Source organism: Myripristis murdjan, chromosome 9, assembly GCF_902150065.1.
Source record: "Myripristis murdjan chromosome 9, fMyrMur1.1, whole genome shotgun sequence".
Classification (NCBI taxonomy): domain Eukaryota; kingdom Metazoa; phylum Chordata; class Actinopteri; order Holocentriformes; family Holocentridae; genus Myripristis; species Myripristis murdjan.
Genome location: NC_043988.1, coordinates 1,135,681 through 1,158,029, shown reverse-complemented (window position 1 = coordinate 1,158,029; position 22,349 = coordinate 1,135,681). Strand labels below are relative to the sequence as shown.

General features: G+C 42.0%; 1 protein-coding gene across 1 annotated transcript in view; it reads left to right on the top strand.

Annotated features, from left to right (window-relative positions):
* Positions 1 to 5,939: 5,939 nt before the first annotated feature.
* Positions 5,940 to 22,349, top strand: part of nsmfb (NMDA receptor synaptonuclear signaling and neuronal migration factor b) — a 69,623-nt gene continuing 53,213 nt past the window's right edge. The window contains exon 1 of the mRNA XM_030060330.1: positions 5,940 to 6,108. Coding sequence (XP_029916190.1) covers positions 6,038 to 6,108 — 71 coding nt within the window. The 5' untranslated portion in view covers positions 5,940 to 6,037. The remainder of the gene's footprint in view (positions 6,109 to 22,349) is intronic.

The following is a 22,349-nucleotide window of genomic DNA, read 5'->3' as shown; positions in this document are numbered from 1 at the left end:
TGTTAGTGTTGAGGTCTCTCTCCAGTCTCAGCTGATGCCTTCGCTTTGCCTCCTTGATGCCAGCTTTCAGTTTTGCTCTGGCAGTGTTGTAGGCTTCTTTGTCACCTGACTTGAAGGCAGCTTTTTTGGCTCTACATAGAGCTCTCACCTCTCCATTCATCCAGGCTTTCTCATTAGGGAATGATTTAACTGTCCTTGTTTTTACCACATCATCAGCACATTTGCTGATGTATGATGTCACTGATGATGTGTATTCTTCAAGGTCGATGTGGTTCTCCTGTGTAGCAGCATCTTTGAACATCCGCCAGTCTGTGCATTCAAAACAGTCCTGTAGAGCTGCTGTAGCTTCATCTGTCCACACTTTAACTGTTTTTACAGTTAGTTTGACCCTTTGTAATAGATTTTGTAAGCGGTTTCCCAAAGGCCTTCAGAGCTTTCCGGTCAGGCCTTCAGAACAGTGCTATCTGCAGGACTCAAGTCAATAAGCAGTTTAATGGAAATTGCTCCACTCTGTTTGCTGTGCTCTGTGCAGTGTTGATCTATGCTACACTCTGTGTGAAATCCCTTGTGGTTGAGCTCTCATTTTTTTTAGCTGAGTGCACCAGTTGGGGCTGAACAATTGATCAAAATATTATCAAAATCACAATAGGGCCAAGTGCAATATCCAAATCACAGTAGCTGCAGTTTATTGATAAATGTGAAATATGTGACAAAACATTGTTGTAAATAAAGTATTATGCCGCTACAGAGTTGCCCTGGCCTACAAATTTTATATTCCAGATGTAAGAAAACATGTTTGGTACAGACTCCAGCAAAAATGACACTATCGTCATTTTCAGTTTGTCAGTGAAAATGAAATTTAGGGCTCTAGTTTCGCAGACCGGGCGAGGCGGGGGCACAGCGCAGCTGCCGTTCGCCAACTGGGTGTGGCCAGGCGGATTTTGCAAGTTTGGCACGCCTTTAAAATGCGCTGCGAAGGCGTTATGAACGTTCACACGATTGACATGGAGGAAGAGAGCAGCAGCAACACACACTCAGGACAATGAGGCCAGTCTTGGCTGCTGGAATGTTGCTGGAGCTACCTGCCATCCATCTATCCACCCATCCATCCATCCATCCATGCATCTATCCTTACATTCGTCTTCCTCATTCCCGTCTTTCCATTACCTCCTGCCTCGCATCTCTTTTTTCCAGCTCTGTCACCGTCTGTTAAAGTTATTGATTTTTATGAGCAAATATAAATTAGACTGTGAAGCCCCCATTTTTAATGAATGTTTATTCCTCAAAGGATAATCCTCGCCATATTCATATAAATACATGCTTGTTTTGCAACTTTTGACTCCATCACTTACTGATGCAACAACACACTAGAGATTAAAACAAAATCCGGTTCAGGAAAGCTTTTACAGTCGCTGTTCTAAATACCCAGTGTCTGGCAAGGAACTGATGCCTTTTACATTTTTGATTTGTGTGGAATATTTATATGTATGGAAGAAGAACTGGGTAGTTAACATGAGCAGCACCAGACACCATGACTGGAAAAAAGACATCACTGTATGGGACACATTGTTTGACTGACAGGTGATCAGGTTGGGTTTCCATTACGCTGCCAAACGGTGCCAATCTCCTTTGATCTGACATCAGTTGTGACGGGAAAGTCGATATGGAGATACATTTATGTGCTGATTGAGATAGTAGCATTGAATAGTGGTTTTTGTAGGTATTTACTGCATTGTTAATGTGCCTGACATTCTGGACCCCTGCCTGTGAGGTTTTGGTGACGTGTGCCCACTGTGCGCCGGTCAGCCAAACTTCCACTACACCGGCTGCGCTCAGCCTGCGCTGAAAGTAGACCTGGTTTCAGATTGCGAGCTTTGAGCGCACCTCGGCGAAGCCTTTTGGCACGAAACTGTCACTGCACCAAACTGAATCTGTCAACACCTCCCCCTGCTGCAACGCCACTCCCATCTCAGTACACCTCGGTCTGCCAAACTACCAAACTGAGCGCACCTCGGGTTGTGCTGCTCGAAACTAGCTCTGCGGGGGGTTCACCTCACTGCGCCACCCTGCGCTGTGCCGGGAAACTAGAGCCCATAGAATGCAATTATCATTCCTAGTAAAATCGTGTATCATATCACAATTGCAGTATCTGTAAATTTTACCATATTGCTCAGCCCTAGAACCAGTGGTGTCAGTGGTGTTTGCAACCTGTTCATATCCACTAAATATCTGCAGACAAGGTGCAGGAGCATATTATTTACCTCCCTTACTGTTCTGTAGCACAGCAGTGGGTCTATCTTCCTCTCAGTGTTACTGAGTGCTGGATACTGGCTGGATGCTCCAAATGCTAACTGTTAGCCTCCTGCCATTGAGGTGGACTTCACCCCAGCTAACATTCTTACAAAAAAAAAAAAAAAAAAAAAAAAAAATCTATCTTAACCAATGCATTGTTTTAGGGCCTGCTCACATTGGCAAGTTTAATCCGCACCCAAGCACATTTGCTAAAATCCCGATTATTTGACCATTGTGATCGCTCCGTTCTGTGCTTGAATACAGTAGGCCTACACTTCCCCCACAGTTGGAAGTGGTGTGCTTCTGCATGGTACGGGCGCATACACGAGCGAGATATGACGTGGATACGACGTAAATCATGCAATTTTCCTCCTGCCTCTGCAAAATTGTTTAATGCTCACAGTGCAATTACTGGCGAATGGCCGCGATGCGCAATCAATAATCAACCATGCTGTCTGTGTCATTGTCCGTTGTGCTGCTGCAACCACGTATAAACAAAAGTCGGTTTATAATGATTTATAATGTGCGCGGCGCACTTGTCAGATGAGGCTTTAACATGATACGGGGCCAAACTTGTCAATGTGAGCAGACCCTTAGGGCGTTTTCACACATACAGTGTTTAGGTCGGCCTAACTGTCTAGGCCGGCCTAATTGGTGCGGTGCGGGCAGTGTGAACACAACCAGGCGCACTCGAGGTCGACCTAAACAGCTGTAACCCTAACCCCTTTGAGTGGATTAACTCAGTTATTTTAAGAATGTTAGCTGGGGGGAAGTCAACCTCAATGGCACAAGGCTAACTGTTAGCATTTTCCAGCACTCAGTAACAATGACAGGAGGATAGCACCACAACTGTCCCACATAACAGATAGAAGGTAAGTGAAAAAAACACCTTTTTTTTTTTAAAAAAAGGGGGTGTGTAGCAGCCGATAATGTAATAACTGCTAATAATGTAATAGTTTTTCTGTTCTTAATGTAATAAAAGCTGATAATGTAATAACTGACCAATAATGTGATAAAATTTAATGTGTGTGTGTGTGTGTGTGTGTGTGTGTGTGTGTGTCCGCAGCTATTTGAAACAGGCAACAGTAAGCATAAGTGTCATGGAGGTGTGACACTTCATAACCAATAATTACAACTTAAATAAAGTGATATAAGTATATTATAACATTATCAGCTCCATTTATTACATTATTCAGATTTTTTTTACTGTGCCAATAATGTAATAACAAGTCACTAATATACTGCCTTATTACATTATTGGCAAAAAGTTACTTCATCATTGCTTCAGAAATTGTATTACATTAATAGCTTTTATTACATTAATTACAAAAAATAATTGCAAAAAATTGTATGTTATTGGCAGGTATTATGTTATTGGCAGTTATTACGGCTGCTATAGAGTGAACTACCCCTTTAATCAGTGAGCTAATTAGACCTTGGTCACCAAACTATAAGTTTGGCAGGAACACTGGTCCTGAATTTTTATTTCAATATTGTTTCCATAGAAATTATTTCTAAACAGTAAAAACATAAAAATAAAGTAATTTATTGAATTAAAAACACAATATGGTATTCTTGATACAGATTTCTTCAAATATCTACAAATTCAAAATGCCATCCTTGCACTTATTAATGAAAATAATTTGAGCTTTGATTTAACTGAAGCAGATGATTAATTATTGTCCTCAATAACAATTAAAAGTAAAATTGCAGAGTTCTATGAAACATTATGCCAAGGAAGTCATTCTTCTTTTGTATCGTTACTAAAGATTTGGGAGAAGAGATATGGGAATGATTTTGGATGATAATACTTAAAAAACACAATGCCAAAACCTACAGGTGAGTGTTTTGGCATTGTGAATTTTTGAAAATTTTCTGGAATCTGATTCATTCTTTCACTAATTCAGTTTTGAAAATAGAATTTGATTTAAATCCCTGCCTTTATTTACTAAATGATATGTCCAACTTTTATTTACATCCAAGAAAATGCAGAGAATTAATCAGCATATTTTGCCAAGAAATGCATCCTTTTGGTGAATAAAGTGCAGTCTTTCAGCATTGTCACCTGTGAGACAGCTGCTGTTTCTCTCATATTGCTGAGACCTCACTGACTACCTTTACGGGTCAAAAAGGTAAGGTCGGTTAAGGTAATATTCCGAATGAGGTGTTTATATGCGCTGCAGAAACTGGAATATTCTGTTTACATGTTACTTGGCATATTCCCGTGTTTGGCGTATTCCACGCTCTTATGTAATACAACACTCAACCTGCGGCGAGCAGCAATACGCATATAGGCGTCTGGTCTGCCGGAAACACAGAAGAAGAAGCTCTCTCTATTTCTATGTTTTCTCCCATCAACATACTCCATGATATTTAAGTCTTTCATTAGCTGAAGGCAGACTGCAGTCTCCTGGCTCTTGCTGCTTTTTGCCATGTTGTTCTCCTCGCTTGCAGTAACCATAGCAACAAAGACGCCACAGGATTCATTGTGAATCGAGCATGCGCAGACATGACTGAATATTCCAGTACGGGGCATTTTCCGATTAAGGTGTTTACATGGCACAATATTCCGGTTGGAACAGGCATACGCCAGGGGTCTTATTCGGAATTCTCTCCAACCGGAATATGACCTTAGTCGGGTTTGGTGTGTGTTTACATGACTTGTGTGCAACCGGAATATTGTGGATATTCTGAATAATACAGGAATATGCTGTGCATGTAAAACGCGCTCACTGAAAACACACTCACTGGATACGGGAGAGGGTGGCAGCAACTAGCTGCTGGTCCCTGGAGGTGCCTTGACTCGTCTCCATGAACAGAGAGACTGCATTTACTAAAGTTTTTAAGTTTGAACATGAAGTTTTAGCCTGCATATAAACCTTCTGTAACATGGGTGCAGATAGAGCAGCGCTTCTGATGTATTTTTGCACACAAGTGGATAAAATCTACCTATTTGCCTACTTAAATCTAATCCACTCTACCCTGGATCACACACACACACATACACAAATACAATATGAAACAATTAACTTTATTCTCCCGTTATCTAGGACAAATTCCCTTATAAGGAACCATAAAGTTCATATCTATATTCATACATATACATATATATATATATATAGATATATATATATATATATATAGATAGATAGATATAGATATATAGATATATACACATGTAGGCTATCCTGCTCCATCTACGCTATGATCACACAACGATCAAACATCAGTTATGCAATGTCTTGCATTGCTCTGCTTTATGTCACAGTTCCATAAGATGCAGTAGGAGAAGCTGCACCTGACGCCTATGTCATGAACTTGTATATTTCACATGCCCTCTCGTGCACTTGCCCAGCCCACACCTGTGATGCTCGTGCAGGACCAGGAGGCAGGCAGCAGGTCTTCCTTTTATGGTCGCAGTTTCCTCCCTGGAAGCTTCAGTAGGATGAGGAGCGGCGAGCAGAGCGCAGCTCACACACACACACACACACATCGCCCCAGCGCTCTACCCTCAGCCCGCAGCTGTCGCTATATTCTATTGGCATTACTCAATTTTATTTATTATTATTATTATTATTATTTTCAACAAAAACAATTATGAATAATCAATAAAACTGCATCGTGGTTCACGGGAGGCGCGGATGGTTTTCACTTCCCCTGTTAGTGCTTTTCCTCTTTGTTTTCTCTCGCCGATCAGTCAGTGGAATGGTCTGCGTTTTCTCTCCTGGGTCGTTTCCATTTCAGCATGGGAACTGCGGTGTCCAAAAGGAAGAATCTGAGGAATGATGCGATATCTTCGGTGGCAGCAAAAGTTAGGTAAGTGTGACCGGGGGATCCAGCACGGGAGGCCGGGCAGGGCACGCGCGCTGCGGCTACGCCGTGCAGGAGCACGAGCTGCGTCTGCTGCGTAAAAAGTGTCCAGGTGGTGTTGTTTTTTCCCTTTGGTGATGATTTCACTCTAGTAAAATACTGCTAGTTGTATATATATATATGTAGTTGATAGCCAAACAGTATTACTGATGGATAACTATGAGAGAGCAGAGATTTAGAATATGTTTTTTATATTGTGCATGACTGACTTTCAATCTGTTCTGCACCTGTAAATTTCACCTCCTTTCGAAATTTCACCTGCTTCTTAAATTTAACTACATGAAATTGAGGTTGCTTTCTCATAATGTTTTTTTTTTTTTTCTTTTCTTAATAGCATGCATTATGAATAATGATTATGAGGCCTTGTAGAATACTGAGCACGGTAAGTTAAAGTAGACCACCTTAGAATGAATTTGTTGGCAGACAAAATGCCTTGTACAGCCACTGCATATTTCCCAGTTTTAATGATGTGGCTATGAAAAAAGCTATAACTTACAGTGAGTCCGCTTGGCTTGTAGTGTCTTTTGATTAATTTTAATGACATTTGGTTATTGATTGTTCATGAGTCACGCCAGGGAGGGCTCTTCTGAGTGTCATGAGTGTCTGCTCCTAGTTTGAAGGCTGCAGCATGACTAATGTATGGTGGGAGACATGGTGGTCTGTGTCGCCCACTTGCTGACCTCAAATACCAGTCTTCAGCTTCAGTCCAGCTCACAGAGGAATGAAACACTTGTGCACGCATACACACTGCAGTGCAAACACACACGATTGTGCATACACACACCTACTCACTCGCTCTACTGTGAGAACACGTGCACAACTGCTCAGCAGGCGCACACAAACACAAATATGTGCATCTACAAGTACACAAATGTGCGAATGCAGTGACCTTTGCATCTTCTTACCCAGTCACCATCATGCCTATGCGCACACTGTAAATCTGTCTGTCTTCCTCTTTCCGTTGATGTCTTCATTGCCCCTTCTCTCTCCTTCTCTTTCCATTTCTCTTCCCCTCCCTCATTCTTTCACACCCTCACACACTTAACTATCCATAAATCAAGCTAATCACGGGCAGTGTCTCAGACATGCGTGTGGACTGCGGCCAAAGCAACTGTGTGAATACTTCCCACTTTATCTGGTGAGCAGCAGAACTTGCCAGTAAAGTAACACAGGCAGTTTAATGGTTCTCAGTGCACAATAGCACTTCCCTGAATAACAGCCAGTCCAAGGGCATTAATAAGGCTCCTGATCCTGCAGGATAACTTGAGTTTATGTGTGTCTAATGAATGGGCAGGGCTTGTGAGGCGGCTCTTCGCTTCTACCGATCCCACTCCCTTGTTATAGTGAATATCATGAAGAAGGAATGAAAAAGTATGGTTTTATTTTTTGAAAAGTTGCCACAAAAAGTCCACCAAATCCTGGAGGGACTAATTATTGGTCCAGTGAGATAATTCTTAGTCTAAGACTGGAAATACTGGCTTACTAAAATTATGACTGCAAATTTGTCCTTTGTGAGGCAGTCAGTTTTTAGGTCTAATGCAAGTGCCGTGATTATACACACTTGGTTGTTGAAACTACAGGTATCATGAACACAACAATACACAAGTAAAATGGGAAAATGATTTACAAAGGCTAAAGGCAAGTAGGTTGTGTATATGTGAGGAAAAGGGGAATTGATTGGAGACCGTCTGGGTCAATTGATGTCAACACAAGATGAAACATATGGAACTGCGATGAAATAGTACAGAAACTGTAACAGTTGGTAGACATGAATGACATGACTGTTACCTGAGAAGCTGCAAAACATGTTCGCCCACCATGTTGATTATTGTTGTTTCAGTCAGGATCACATGACAATCATAGAGCATTTGTCATATGTCAGCAAACCCTGCGTTTTGTGTGTTTTTGCTGGCTACACTACAACACCAATCCTTGGGAGAGGCTTTTAGAAAAGCTCGCTGTTTGACTCAAGGAAGGGCAAAATGGAGAAATGAAGATGCATGTTAAGATTTCCCCAAATCAGTATGGACTAGGGGTCAACTGATACTGATTTTTCAGGGCCAATACCAATTACTAGTGTTTAGGGCTGATATTTATTTGCAGTAAATTTGAATATGCAGGGTCAAAGGTTATGTTGTGAGAAGTGCCAACACACAGCTTGTTTTGAATTTACAAATGTTTAATTAACATTATTTGAAAAATACGGTGCAAGGACCTCCCAGTAGGAAAATACAGTCAATAATTAGCTCCCCCAAACAAAACACCTACTTCAAAATACTTTGACTGCTGGTGCTTCACTTTGAACATCATGTATTTGTAAGTAATGCAAATCACTGGAGATTCAACTTAGGTATTTTTCTTTACTTTTCTGCCAAACTAAATTAAATCCAGTGAAAAGGGAAATAATAATTGTAACCATATTATCCTTGTTCCTTTTTTTTTTTTTTTTTTTAATCTTTCTGTAAAATAAAATCAAATCCAGCAAAAAGGGAAATGAAAATTGTAATGAGGTTATGGGAAAGGTTTCCATGCCTATTTGCTTTTTTTCTGGGAAAAAAAAAATAGTAACATTGACCGCAAAAGAGTATTTCACAATCAGAATCAGAAATACTTTATTGTTCACTGAATTGAATTTGGGTAAATTTGTACTGTTCAGGGACTGTTGGTAACACAATTACTAACAGGTCTGCATTCCTTGGTCAGTCACTGATTGCAAAAGTGAGAACTGCCTTTGCAGAAGCGGAAACGAGAGAAGACTGGATGTTGGTGTTTTTTTTTTTTTTGTTGTTGTTTTTTTGCAAAGTATCACAGAGTAGCCAGGTTGGTCAAAATGAGCTTGCTGTGTCCAGTTTCCCAGTGTCACCTCCTGGGTATTTCTTGGTATTGAAGTTGAAAATTTCAAATAATCCCTTTTTTGCTGCCATTTAGAGCCATTGCCAACGAAGCTGCTCGGTGCAGCTTTCAAACACAAGTCATTCAGTTTTCTGCTCACAGAAATCAGCTTCATGGTAAGTAGAACCTATAGGACCCCAACTTTAAAGGCTTTTGCACACCAAGTCCGTAATGTGTACGTGTGTGTTTTTTTTCTTTAAATCCATCATTCGATAAAAATCATTATGCACAGGAACCTTGCACACTGAAACTACATACACTACTCACAAAAAGTTAGGGATATTCGGCTTTTGGGTGAAATTTCAGGATGAACCTAAAATGCATTCTAACCTTTACAGGTGAACTTAATGTGACCTTCTGTAAACTTTTGAATGCACATGTCCAACTGTTCAATGTTTCAGTACTTTTTGCACAAGTTGCTGTTCTCTAACAAGGAGTTTAACGGCAAAATTCACATCAGGTGTTTGATGCTCCAGCTCATCGAGGTCGTATCATTAGGGAACGGCTGCTGGAGACTGGGGTACCTCAAATGGAGTGGCCTGCACTTTCTCCAGACCTGCATCCCATAGAAAACCTATGGGATCAGCTGAGTCGCCGTGTAGAGGCTCGGAGCTCTGTACCCCAGAACCTCAATGTCCTGAGGGCCGCCCTTCAAGAAGAGTGGGATGCCATGCCTCAGCAGACAATAAGTCGACTTGTGAACAGCATGAGACGTCGTTGTCAAGCTGTAATTGATGCTCAAGGGCACATGACAAGTTATTGACACTGACATTTTTTGTTGTGGTATATCCACCACTGTTGTTGGCTTTTGTTTCAAGAAATTGTTTGAGATGAGGAAATCACCAGTGTATGCTTCTACTTAAATGCCCTACTTTCATGATATAATATCACTGTAGCGTGAACTTGTTATATTTTCCATAAATTTCACCCAAAAGCCAAATATCCCTAACTTTTTGTGAGTAGTGTATTTCATGTTCCCAGTCTGCTCCAGTCTTTTAAGGGGTAACAGAGAAAATGAGCTTTTTCTCGTTGTCTGCCTGAAGCGTTCTGATGGGCCACTGGCTTCCCTCTGCTGCTTTATGACAAGTCCTTGCAGGACAGCGGGCCATCTGCTTTGATCTGCAGCTCGATAGGAAAGATTATTCATCATCTTGTTTAAGCAATTTAGAGTTAAGATTGGCATTAATATTTCAAAAGTGTTACAGTCACGCCCAGAAGGATGGCACAGCACAGCAGCTTTCAGTCCTTAATAGTCTCTACTTTGGTAAAAATTGGGATTTCATGGCTTCTTTCATGCAAGACTGTGTGACCACAAGTCCTCATCACTGCACAGAATTGCTCCCTCCATGCTCCAGTGTGGCTACTAGTGAACATCTGGTGCCCCTCTCTAAAACATTCAAACTCTGTCACAGTCATTAACTGATGCTGAGTGATATGTAGAGCTGCCACCAATCAATCAACCAATTATTGTTTTTTTTTTTTGTTTTTTTTTGTTGTTTTTTTTGTAAGCTCATTTAAGCCTTTGAAACTTGAGTAAAGACATTTGATTTCTTCTTAGCAAGAAATGACCCTAACAAAAGCGAGAAATGAATCTGAAAATAGATATCATAAATCAATACATAAATGTCATGACCACAAACGTAGAAAAAAGAAAGAAAATTAGCAACAAAAAAAAAATAGTAACAAACATTACAAGAAAGTTCTCAAACTGACCCAGAAGAGTCAAAAAATTCAAGAAAATTGTCCATAAATGGAGGGAAAATAGCAAGATTGGCCAGAAAGCAGTATTTGTAATTAAGTATTTAAAAAAGTACAAGAAAATTACAAGAAAATTATCTTAATAAAGTAAAGAAAAAATGTACAGTTACAAGAACCAAAAATAATGCCAAAAAAAAAAACAAACAACAAAATTCAGCTGATTAAGTTTTTTTTCTATTGCGATATACAAGGTTTTCTTCTATTCAGACAATTGAAAAGGTGAGCTGTTCGTAACTGCTTGACAGTTTTGACTGTGGCTCCAGTCTCAGAAGTGTCACCCGACGTATTGCTGATGTGTCATTTATCAGCTGACTGTAGTAATAACACTGCTTTGTCATTTGCTTTTTTTGGCTAGAGGAGGAGGATTTTTAGGCTTTGTAGATCACAAATTGTACATACTTCCATTTGTTCCATAGATGAAAATGATCAGCTACCCTGTCAACCACCTGCAGATGCAAGATCATTTGTGTATCAAGAAAAATCTGATTTATTAAAGGCCAGTTTTGGCTTGATGTATCACAAGACCACCATGTGGCTGTAATCCCAGCAGCAGTAACTGCTGCAGCATGGGAACAGCCAGCCATTTGTCTGTTTAGATAAGATACTTTACGTGTTTGTTGGTGGGTTTTTTTCTCAGCCCCTATTGATGAACCCACTTACAGCCTCTTGGGAAATATAGATAATTGTCTGACTCATGCCCTTTGTCAGTGGGGCGTAGCGGAGCAACACAGCATAAGTATTACTTAATGAAGTCATCAGCCCTTTACTAGTCAGCCTTCCTAGTGCACTGACTCAGAGGGACAGCCAGGGACACCGTCCAGATCGGAGTGGAACACGGGTACTATGTAGGGCACAGAGCAGGTGCTGTCTCTTTGTTGCAGTGAGTCTCACACATCATTATATATAGACACATAAGTCGTTTTACCCTGATTAACTTCTTCTTCTTAACTTGATTAACTGAGACCAAGAAACAGAGGAGAAAAGAAGATGGAAAAGAAGAAAATAAGATGACAGTGAAAAGATATAAGATGAGAAAAGGGGGAGAAGTATGTCCTTATTTACATGTTGTATAGATTTTCAGATATACCCCAAGGTCAGGGGTGGACTGGCCATCGGGCCCACGGGGCATTTGCCCAGTGGGCCGATGTGCTAAGTGGGCCGACAGTCCCCCGACACTTTTTTTTTTTTTTTTTTTTTTTAATTATTATTGAAATAGCTGACCGTAAGATCAGTAGATCAGCGGCCCGATTGACACTGGGCTGGCCCAATCACATTGCTAAACAACCCCTTTTGCGTAGTTTGGTCCCGCCTGCATAATGATTTCGGCAAATAAAGTCATTGGAAGAGTTTGTTTACTCAGCACCAGGCCGGCCCCTGAGACACGCTGCTCTGCGGCCCATTGGTTATTTTTCTTCACTGACACGGGGCTGGCCCAATCACATCACGAGCCTGTGGCTCGGTGAGCCGGTGTGCAGTGCAACGCGGGTCAAACGTTATCGCATAGGATCTACTGAGATGGAGAGAAAACGCAAAAGTGGCGCAGAGAAACTGCAAGAAAAAAAGCGGCTGTCAATTTTCAAACCGATCGGACTTTTTTGCTTTTTCGTAATTTATCAACATGAATGAAGAACAAGCCCAAACAATGCCAGAGGAACACAATTCCCGATGGTAGAGCGGATAGTGCCCCTGTCTGCCATGCAGGAGAGCTTCGGTTCAATTCCCCACCCGGACAAAAGGTGGATTTTACTTTATTACCTCACTTTGTTGTTAACCATGACAGTGAAGTGATTCTTATCATTCTGCCTGTCACTGGCTAGATGACACACACAGTGGCATTTAGGGTTTCTGTAATTTCTTTACTCTTTTTGTGAATTTGTAACCCAGGTGCTAAATTATTATTATCATTATTATTATTGTTATTATTATTTTGCCTTGTTTTGTTTTGGGTTTTTTTGTTGTTGTTGTTGTTTTTTTTGCCTTTTTTAATGCCTTGTTCTAACTTTATAGGGAGAGATACCAATTGAATCAGATTCAGATTTAAAGGATTTGTGTGGTATACTTTGTTTGTCGCCATGACCTTCCTATGTGCAGTTAGGGCTCATTCTCCATTCATGTTGATAGGCACCTGCACTTACTGATCTGAAATAGATGCCCAAAAGGCGTTGGCCAGTTGTGGCCTGTTCAATAGAATAAAAAAGTTCAATTCCTATTCATCTATTGTATTTTATTGTTCCACTATAGTACTATAGGCCAGTATGACTGTGGCAGCCAAGTAATTTGACATATTTGAACAATTTTTTAAAAAGTAACGAAATAGTTACTTTTCCTGGTAATTACTTTTTAGTAGAAGTAACTAGTAACTATAATTAATTACTTTTTCAAAGTAACATGCCCAACACTGCTGATGACAGCTAACTAATTGCATGGCATTATGGTTTTAAAGAGTTGCACAGTTGTTATACACATTTAAGAGAGCAAAAAGACCGGAAAGGTGTGCGTGATCGAATGTGGTGGGCCGGTCTGGTCCACAATGCCCAGGCCGATTTTTTTGTCCCAGTCCGCCCCTGCCCAAGGTGCATAGACTATATACAGTTTGTTGACTTTGCTAGATGCAGTAGTACAGAGGACCATCTTTCCAAATAAGTGCTCTTTTCTGTATTCTAAAATACCTTCAGTTTAGGACAACACCAAAACAAACAAACAAACAAACAACAACAACAACATATCAACACTCTCCTACTACACTACATCCTTAGATCTTTATTAGACTTATTGTCATAGATGGATTTTGGGGTTTTTAAATATCTTAATTATCTATCTAAATATCTTAATTTCCAAAATGAACTTTTTGGCTCATCTGCTAATGGCAGGTAAACTGAAAAAATTACCAGCCATAAAACTGCATCATGCATTATTTACATACTTTTCTGGTCACATACTTATTTGCTTTTGAGCTTGATATTTTAGGCAGGCTTTCGGGGCTCCTGCATCATTCAGATCAACTGTCTCACAAGAACAGCCACCTGTGTTTTCTCTGTACCCTCACCTCAGTCACTTGTGATAGGATGGATGTTTCCCTCCCAGCACAGAAACCTGCAATAAAATTGTACTGATTTTAGTTATATATGCTGTTGCGCACATTTCAGATTTTAGCTATATTGCATTGCTCACATTTTATTAAGTAATTTATCATTTAAAGGCAGTTATGTGCCCCACAGTTTCCCTGCTTTTCTGTGGGTCACTGCTTTAATCAGCTGCTAACCCTAAAGGGATTTCATTGGTGTGGGTTTCACTGGAGAATCTTAGTGTCCCATTATTGTCTAAATTTTGTTTCAGAGGCTTTAGTACTGTAACAAGAATACAGTTCTAGGGAAAACATTGAAAATTTACATTTTGGACCATGAATTCAAATCAAAAGAGAATGAAATCATGACCATTTATCAACTTTTATAGGGGCCAAGCAATGGCAACATCAACAGGTCTCTGGCACAGCTTACAGCACGTAATAGTCTTAAAATAATAAACCCACAATTTCACACAGTATTGGCTTCAACACCAAAGTTTTGGCATTTGGCTTTGATAGGAGCTTTTCAGTCAGCAGGGTACTTGTTGCTCTGCCTTCATCAGATTGAACATTAACATTCCTACAGTCCTAACAGTGTCTGAAGGAGTAACTTTGTTGTCCCAGCAGGAGTCCTGCCAAATTTAATGTTCTTTTCCTGTTTTGACTCCCTGAAGAGGGAGAGGGAGGAAGAGATAGAGCAAAGAAGTTGTGTCAACTTGTCATTCCTTATCTGATGGAATTCAGAAAGGCTGCAAAGTCAGAAAGACGGAGGAAGATGATGAGAGAGAGAAGGAGGGATGGAGGAGGAGGTCGGAGAATAGAGGAAGAATAGGAGAAAGAGGGAGAGACAGAGGAGTTGTGTTGGAGAAGGAGGACAGCATGGACTTAGTGAACTGAGCATGGAAGCCGACTGGCTGGACATAGGCGGAAATCCCAGGGGGGTTGGGGGGACAAGACCTCTCCATCCATAAAATAATACAGTAATATTTAATGAAAGCACAATGCAAGCAGTGCTAATTATAAACATAACGTAGTGTGTTTTTAAGTGTTAAAAATTTATGACCCCCACATGCCTCAAAGTGGTTTGGTCCGCATCCTTTTCCAGCGGGCGGGGCTGCCGGCAGAGCGGCGACTCGGTAACTTTCAGTCAGTCCGTCAGCCTGAGAGGCAGCAGCCTGATGAGAACTAGCAAGAAAACCTCCTCAAGTGAAAGCCAGTGAGTCATTTATCATATCACTTGTTGACCAAGCACAAAGTTGTAATATGAAAAGTGATATATTTCCCCTGCTTGGTCCAAATCCTGCCTCTTTCAGCCCACTGTTAAGCTAATAGCTAATGATTGTTTACAAGTGAGGGAGAGAGAGGACAGACCACAGGAGGAGCAAATACAGATATTTTTATTCTTTCAAAAAGTCTGTCAAGATATTAATGTCAGAAATAGTTCATATTTTACTGATATTTTGAGTTTGTCTCTAGATAGATATCTATTTTTTTAAATTTAAAGTAGGCTATTTGTACTTTGAGTTTGATGTTGTAGAGGCCCGCAGTTACAGTTAATAATATAAATGTATAAGGGCTGTGCATTTTAAGTTGCACTATTATGTGGCATAGTTTCATTTCATTTTCTTATTTGATCTAAAAGGGACAGTGTACAGCTCAAACATATACTGTATGTCACTATTTGATGCCATATCTTGCTTTGTTTTTTGTTGACACTACAATAAATCTGTTTTTTGAAGAATAGTTTGATGTAGTTGGATTATTCAAGGTATTTCCTCTAGTTTTAGAGCTTATTTTGAGTTTCTAGTTCTTGTGAAGTTACTTTGATGGACTGTAGTGGAAAGAGAATAGTGTGCAAAGAAATTTGGTTAGAGGATTATTGCTTTTAATACCATTATTTAAAACATATGAACATGCTGAGGGCTCAACATTGTACGGCAAGTTTTATTTGCAAGGTTTATTCGTAGGCAAAATGAACCTATTTAGTATAAGAGGGTGGTACAGTCATGCCAGACAGCAATTTTTTCAGGTCCCCTCCAGGAATTACTCTCTGAAATTTTGGTGTTTATTGACCCCCCCCCCCCCCCCCCCCCCCCCCCCCCAAATAATGAAATGGGGTTTTAGCCCCTGTAGCTGAAGAAAAGAGTGAGTCTCTCCTCCCTGAAACCATCATGACACATAAAAGAGTCACTAGAAGCCCTCATGGACATCCTGGAGGAGGTCTGCACTAACAAACACACACACACACACACACACACACACACACACTTACGAAGGTCACTTTATATACAGTATAACATATATGTATATGTAATATACACATACATATACACTGATAAAAATAAATTACATAGTCTAATACACACACACACACACACACACACACACACCATCATCATCATCATCATCGGCGGTCACTCGAGGTCGAGTATGACTGTCCTCCAGCTTTAGATGATAGGGGGCAGCCTAGGTAGGTGAAGTGATCCACATTTTCCAGTAGATTGTTGTCAATGGTGATGGTTGGGGGACAGACAGGAGTGCAACTGTTGGGTGGTGGCTGATAGAGGATTTGGGTCTTTTTTATGTTGACGGCCAGACCAAGCTGCTTGTATGCCTTGGCAAAGGCATCCAGGATGCATTGTAGGTCCTCTACTGAAAGGGCCACAAGGGCATTGTCGTCAGGATACTGCTGGTGGTTTGACCTTTGGCCCTGAATCGTAGTTCATGTTCAGAAGCTGCCCATCAGTCCTGTACACAAGTTGGATTCCCTGTGGTAGATGTTCACCTGCGAGATGGAGAATGGCAGCAATGAAGACTGAGAACAGAGTAGGGGCAATGACACAGCCCTGCTTGACTCCAGTGACAACCCTGAAGGGCTCTGTTTCTTCTCCATTGCCACTGAGTTCTGTGGCCGGCAAGTCATCATGTAGCAGTCTCAGTACCCGAATGTATTTGTCTGGGCATCCAGTTTTTGACAGAACCAACCAGCGAGCCTGACAGCCCACCAAATCAAAGGCTTTCATGAGGTCTATGAAGGCTATGTATAGTGGTAGAATTTGTTCCCGGCATACTTCTTGCAGCTGGCGAACAATGAAAATCATGTCTGTGGTACCTCTGCGACGCTGCGATGCTTTCTGACAGGGGAGCAAGTTTGCCATGGTAGTTCCCACAGTCTGCCTTGTCTCCCTTCTTGAAAATGGAGACAATTAGGGCATCTCTAAGTTGTCCAGGGATTTTCTCCTCGTTCCACATTTTGAGGAGCAGGGCATGGGTGTGGTTAAGGAGATGTGGCCTACCTGCTTTCAGGACCTCTGCTGGGATATAGGTAGGGCCATATACCGCTCTTGTAGCAGCAAAGAAGCCCCTGGTGTCTCCAGAGTCTGCAAGCTGCTGTATCTCCAGAGCCTTCTTTGTCCATCACTGGTTTTTCAAATTTCTAACCCGAGATTGGACAGCTGCCTTCCCCTTTAGCATGGGCTGTTCTCTTAGCCTTGCAGTAGATGTCCTTTTGCCAGGAGTTTTCAGGAGTTCATGATGGTGGACTGAAGCATGCTCCAGTGATGTTCAATATCTGCAGGATATTGCTCAGGCAGGTCTGAGCTGAGAGCAGCCTGAAGTTGTTGTTGGTGGGTGGCGTCATCCAACCATTCAATGTTGCTCTGCTTTTTCTGCACTCTTCTTTTCCGCATGAGACAGATGGACATGATGGAGTGAATGAGGCAATGGTCTGTCCAGCAGTCATCTGCACTAGTCATCGTTCTGGTGTTCAGGACATCATGGCCATCTTTGGTGCAGGAGATGACATAGTCGATGAGGTGCCATAGTTTCAAATGAGGATGCATCCAAGATGTTTTGAATTTGTTCTTTTGGCGGAAAAGTGTATTGATGATGACAAGGTTATGCTCAGAGCACTTTGTTAGCAGTAGTATGCCATTGGAATTGGTGTTTCCAACTCCTTCTCTCCCTGTTATGCCTCTCCACAAGTTATGGTTCTGTCCCACTCTGGCATTAAAATCTCCCAGGAAGATTAGCTTGTCCTCCTTGGGGACTTTGGTCAGGATGTTGTCCAGGCTAGCATAGAAGGCCTCCTTAACTTCATCCTGTGTATTAGGCGTTGGTGCATAAGCACTAACAACAGTGGCCATTTGTCTGCTTGTAAGCATCAGGCATATTGTTATCAGGCATTCATTGATGCCCACAGGGAGTTCAAAGAGATGGTTGATGAGGCTGTTCTTAATAGCAAAACCAACACCGTGGATTTGCAGCTTATCAGCAGGCTTTCCTTTCCAGAAGAAAGTATAACCGCTTTCTTCCTCCTTCAGCCGTCCTTCGTCAGCCAGTCGTGTTTCAGAGAGGGCTGCAATATTGATTCGGAATTGTCTTAGCTCCCTGGAGATGATGGCAGTTCTCCTTTCAGGTCGAACGTTGTATTGGCTGTCCATGAGGGTCTGCACGTTCCAGGCTCCTGTTTTTGTTTCAGACTGCGTAGTGGTGATCCCTCTGGATGCGGTAGTCCAGGCAGGAGTTTTTTTTTGAGGCAGGCTATGTTTAGGGTACCTTTTCTAACCCTCTCCCCTAGTGGGGTGAGCAGAGTGGATCCTAAATAGGGCTACTCAGTTGTGGGTGCAGCTGCTGAAAAGCCCTTTCTGCCTCGGCCAAAGAGCTTAACGACTGACTCAAACACCCACCGCCTGTGTGCCAGGTTGTGGCTAGCAGCTCCCAGACTTCACAGTCCTGTCCCCGTCACCACTTCCTGATCGCCACAGGACTTTAGAATCCAGGATGTAAGATGGACTGATTCCCTTTCGGGAGGATGCCTGCATGTGACATCTCTGCCAAGGACCACCACACGGTCCTTGGCAGAGAGGGGCCAGGATCCAATGGCATGGAGTCCATGACGATTGGGGACCACCCTCTGTTGCAGCCTTCATTCGCCATCACTGCCGTTGTGACTTACAGTCATCCTCTGCCAGTGCTGCCGTTGAGGTCTTGGTTGGAGCATGCTTCGTCTGGGACCTCCCCCTCAACCTTACCGCCATGGGTGACCCTACCAGGAGCAAAGCTCCAGACGGTGTCGCTCTCAGGTTCACTGGAACACACAGGCTTCTCCACCACGGCAAGGTGGCGATCCGGGGAGAAGACACACACACACACACACACACACACACACACACACATACCCACATGCACTTGGGTTGTCATGATACCAGAAATTCAGTAGTTGATACCAATACTAGTGAATTTCCACAATTGTCAAAAAAAAAAAAAAATCCAGTTTACTTCAACATATACTCCTTTATTAAAAACTTTGATGGCACTGTTTGAATGTTTTGTTATGTGAATTGTCATTGTCTCCGGGATCATCCGCCTTGAACACAAATCCTTCCACACAGGAATCTCACTGTGTTTCTTTTGGACAAGCCGAGGCTGAGCTGCCACTCCATCTTTCTCGTGTGTTTGTCTCTTCTTCGGTGCATACTTGAACAAGTATAAAACATATGTATACTGCCCTCATCAGTTCCTGAAGAATATGTTGTGGCTGTTATGATTAAGTCTAAATAAATACTAAATCTAAATAAATACATCCAGTACATGAGGTACCTATAGTGCCATGGAAAAACAGGTGCCGTCAAAAGTACTGACTTCAACTAGCAGAGCAGTCCTGTGCTCCTACATCTCATCCTCTAAGCCTGCTCTGTATTTGTTCCTGTGGCTCTTTGGGCTTTCAGGGGCTATTACATGGGAATGTGTCTCAAGGCACTGTCAAGCCACACTATTCATGCTGGAAACATACATACATAGAGAGAAGCCAGGCATGCTCTGCTCATACGAAACATAATAACATATGCTTTATGGATCATCAGTCTCCTTCCATTCTCCCCTTCATTCCTCATTTAAAGCGCTCTTAGTTTTTATATTACGCCTCCCTACCCCTTCATCACTCCACATCCAGCTCTCTCTTTACATTCTATTTTGGTCTTATAACCCTCCCCATTCTGTCACCATGCATCTCCGCATGTTTCCTACCCCTCCTTCTACCCCCTCTGCCTCTGTCACATGGCTAGAAACATGCAGGAGGAGAAAAAAACTCCCAAAAGCGCAGTGCAACCTGCCAGAGCATCGTCCACAGCCACCGTTGCTTCTTTTTATGCATAAATCATGTGTCAAGATTCTTTTACAGAGGAGCGATTTGTGTTTTGTTTTTCAGTCAGTGCTAAAAAAAAAAAAAAAGAAAGAAAGAAGAAATAAAGACAAGACCACTTTCTTTATAGTATCAGATAACCACTTGTGCCTCAGGGGCATGTTGAAGCTTTGCAGTGGCAGTGAAGGAAACCCCTCAGAGCCAACAGAGAATAAATCAGATTTATGTGTGTGTGTGGGTGAATGTTCTTGTACTCCTATCCAAATGTCACCACATGACAAGATGAGGGAAATCTCCAGAGTGACGACATTTTGCTAGTCATCTTCAAGCTGCTAGTTCATTATAATTTAGTTCTTGGATCAAATAAATCTGCATTAGGTTGAGGCATTAGGGTTAAGTTTAGAGGTTAGGAAATTAATACAAGTAAAAGACGCCCCTCTCAAGTATAGCAAAACAAATGTACGCATATGTGCTTGGATGAGGTTAGGGTTCAACGAGCACTGACTTTTGAAGGGTAATGCTGAAAGGACCATACCAGTGATTTTGAATGTTTGGCCCATTTACTGCAATTTACTCTTATTTTACATTGCAACAAAACCATTTTGCAAATCATCCAGGGTTACTAGACATGTAACCTATATTCAAAATCCTTTGATTTTTAAATTTGAATTTTTGGATAAAATACACACTATATAATGTTCCGCTTCTGCAGCTAACAAAGTCATCACCATTCATTAACCACAGACCTGATAATTGACTGTGTTAAGCAAACGTTTCCATGGGGACTATTTTCTGGCAGAGAGGCCATTGCACTCAGCCCAACTTCAAGTCATCAGGACACAACAGTGTTGCTGCTTTTGGGAAATCAAATGGCGAAGTCTCAAAAAGTTCATTTTCATAATGAAGTGGAATAAATGGAAACCAATGACTGAATAAAAGGTAGGAAAAATGAGTTCTAAAATAGGACTGATTCCTTGGGAAAAGATTAGCAGAAACGTGAAATATATATTTGTAGATAAAGCACCAGATAAAGCACCCCCGCCCCCCAAAAAAGGAGTATCAAGCCTTACCCAGAATATGCTTGTCTGGACCACACTGATCGGTCCGGTGCTGCATAGACCCTCACTTCCCACATCAGGTAGTAAACATTTGCTGCACTGTCCTCTAGGGGTTGAAACTTTCAGTCATGTTGCACTTGCAGTCAGTGATGTGCCAGCAGGTACAGTATCTCACAAAAGTGAGTACACCCCTCACATTTTTGCAAATATTTTATTATATCTTTTCATGGGACAACACTATAGAAATGAAACTTTGATATTATGTTAAGTAGTCAGTGTACAGCTGGTACAGCAGTACAGATTTACTGTCCCCTGAAAATAACTCAACACACAGCCATTAATGTCTAAACAGCTGGCAACACAAGTGAGTACACCTCACAGTGAACATGTCCAACTTGTGCCCAATGTGTCAATATTTTTTGTGACCACCATCATTATCCAGCACTGCCCTAACCCTTTTAGGCATGGGATTCACCAGAGCAGCAGACGTTGCTACTGGAATCCTCTTCCACTCCTCCATGATGACATCACGGAGCTGGTGGATGTTAGACACCTCGCTCTCCTCCACCTTCCGCTTGAGGATGCCCTACAGGTGCTCAATTGGGTTTAGGTCTGGAGACATACTTGGCCAGTCCATCACCTTTACCTTCAGCTTCCTCAGCAAGACAGTTGTCATCTTGGAGGTGTGTTTGGGGTCGTTATCATGTTGGAAAACTGCCCTGTGGCCCAGTTTCTCAAGGGAAGGGATCATCCCCTGCTTCAGAATGTCACAGTACATGTTGGAATTCATGTTTCCCTCAATGAACTGCAGCTCCCCAGTGCCGGCAGCACTCATGCAGCCCCAGACCATGACGCTACCACCACCATGCTTGACTGTAGGCAAGACACAGTTGTCGTTGTACTCCTCACCAGGGTGCCACCACACACGCTTGACACCATCTGAGCCAAACAAGTTTATCTTGGTCTCGTCAGACCACAGGACATGGTTCTAGTACTGTTCTTGGACTGCTTGTCTTCAGCAAACTGTTTGCAGACTTTCTTGTGCATCAGCTTCAGAAGAGGCTTCCTTCTGGGACGACGGCCATGCAGACCAAGTTGATGAAGTGTGTAGCGTATGGTCTGAGCCCTGACAGGCTGACCCCCCACTTCTTCAACCTCTGCAGCAATGCTGGCAGCACTCATTTGTCTATTTTTTGAAGCCAACCTCTGGATATGACACTGAACACATGGACTCAACTTCTTTGGTCGACCCTGGCGAGGCCTGTTCCGAGTG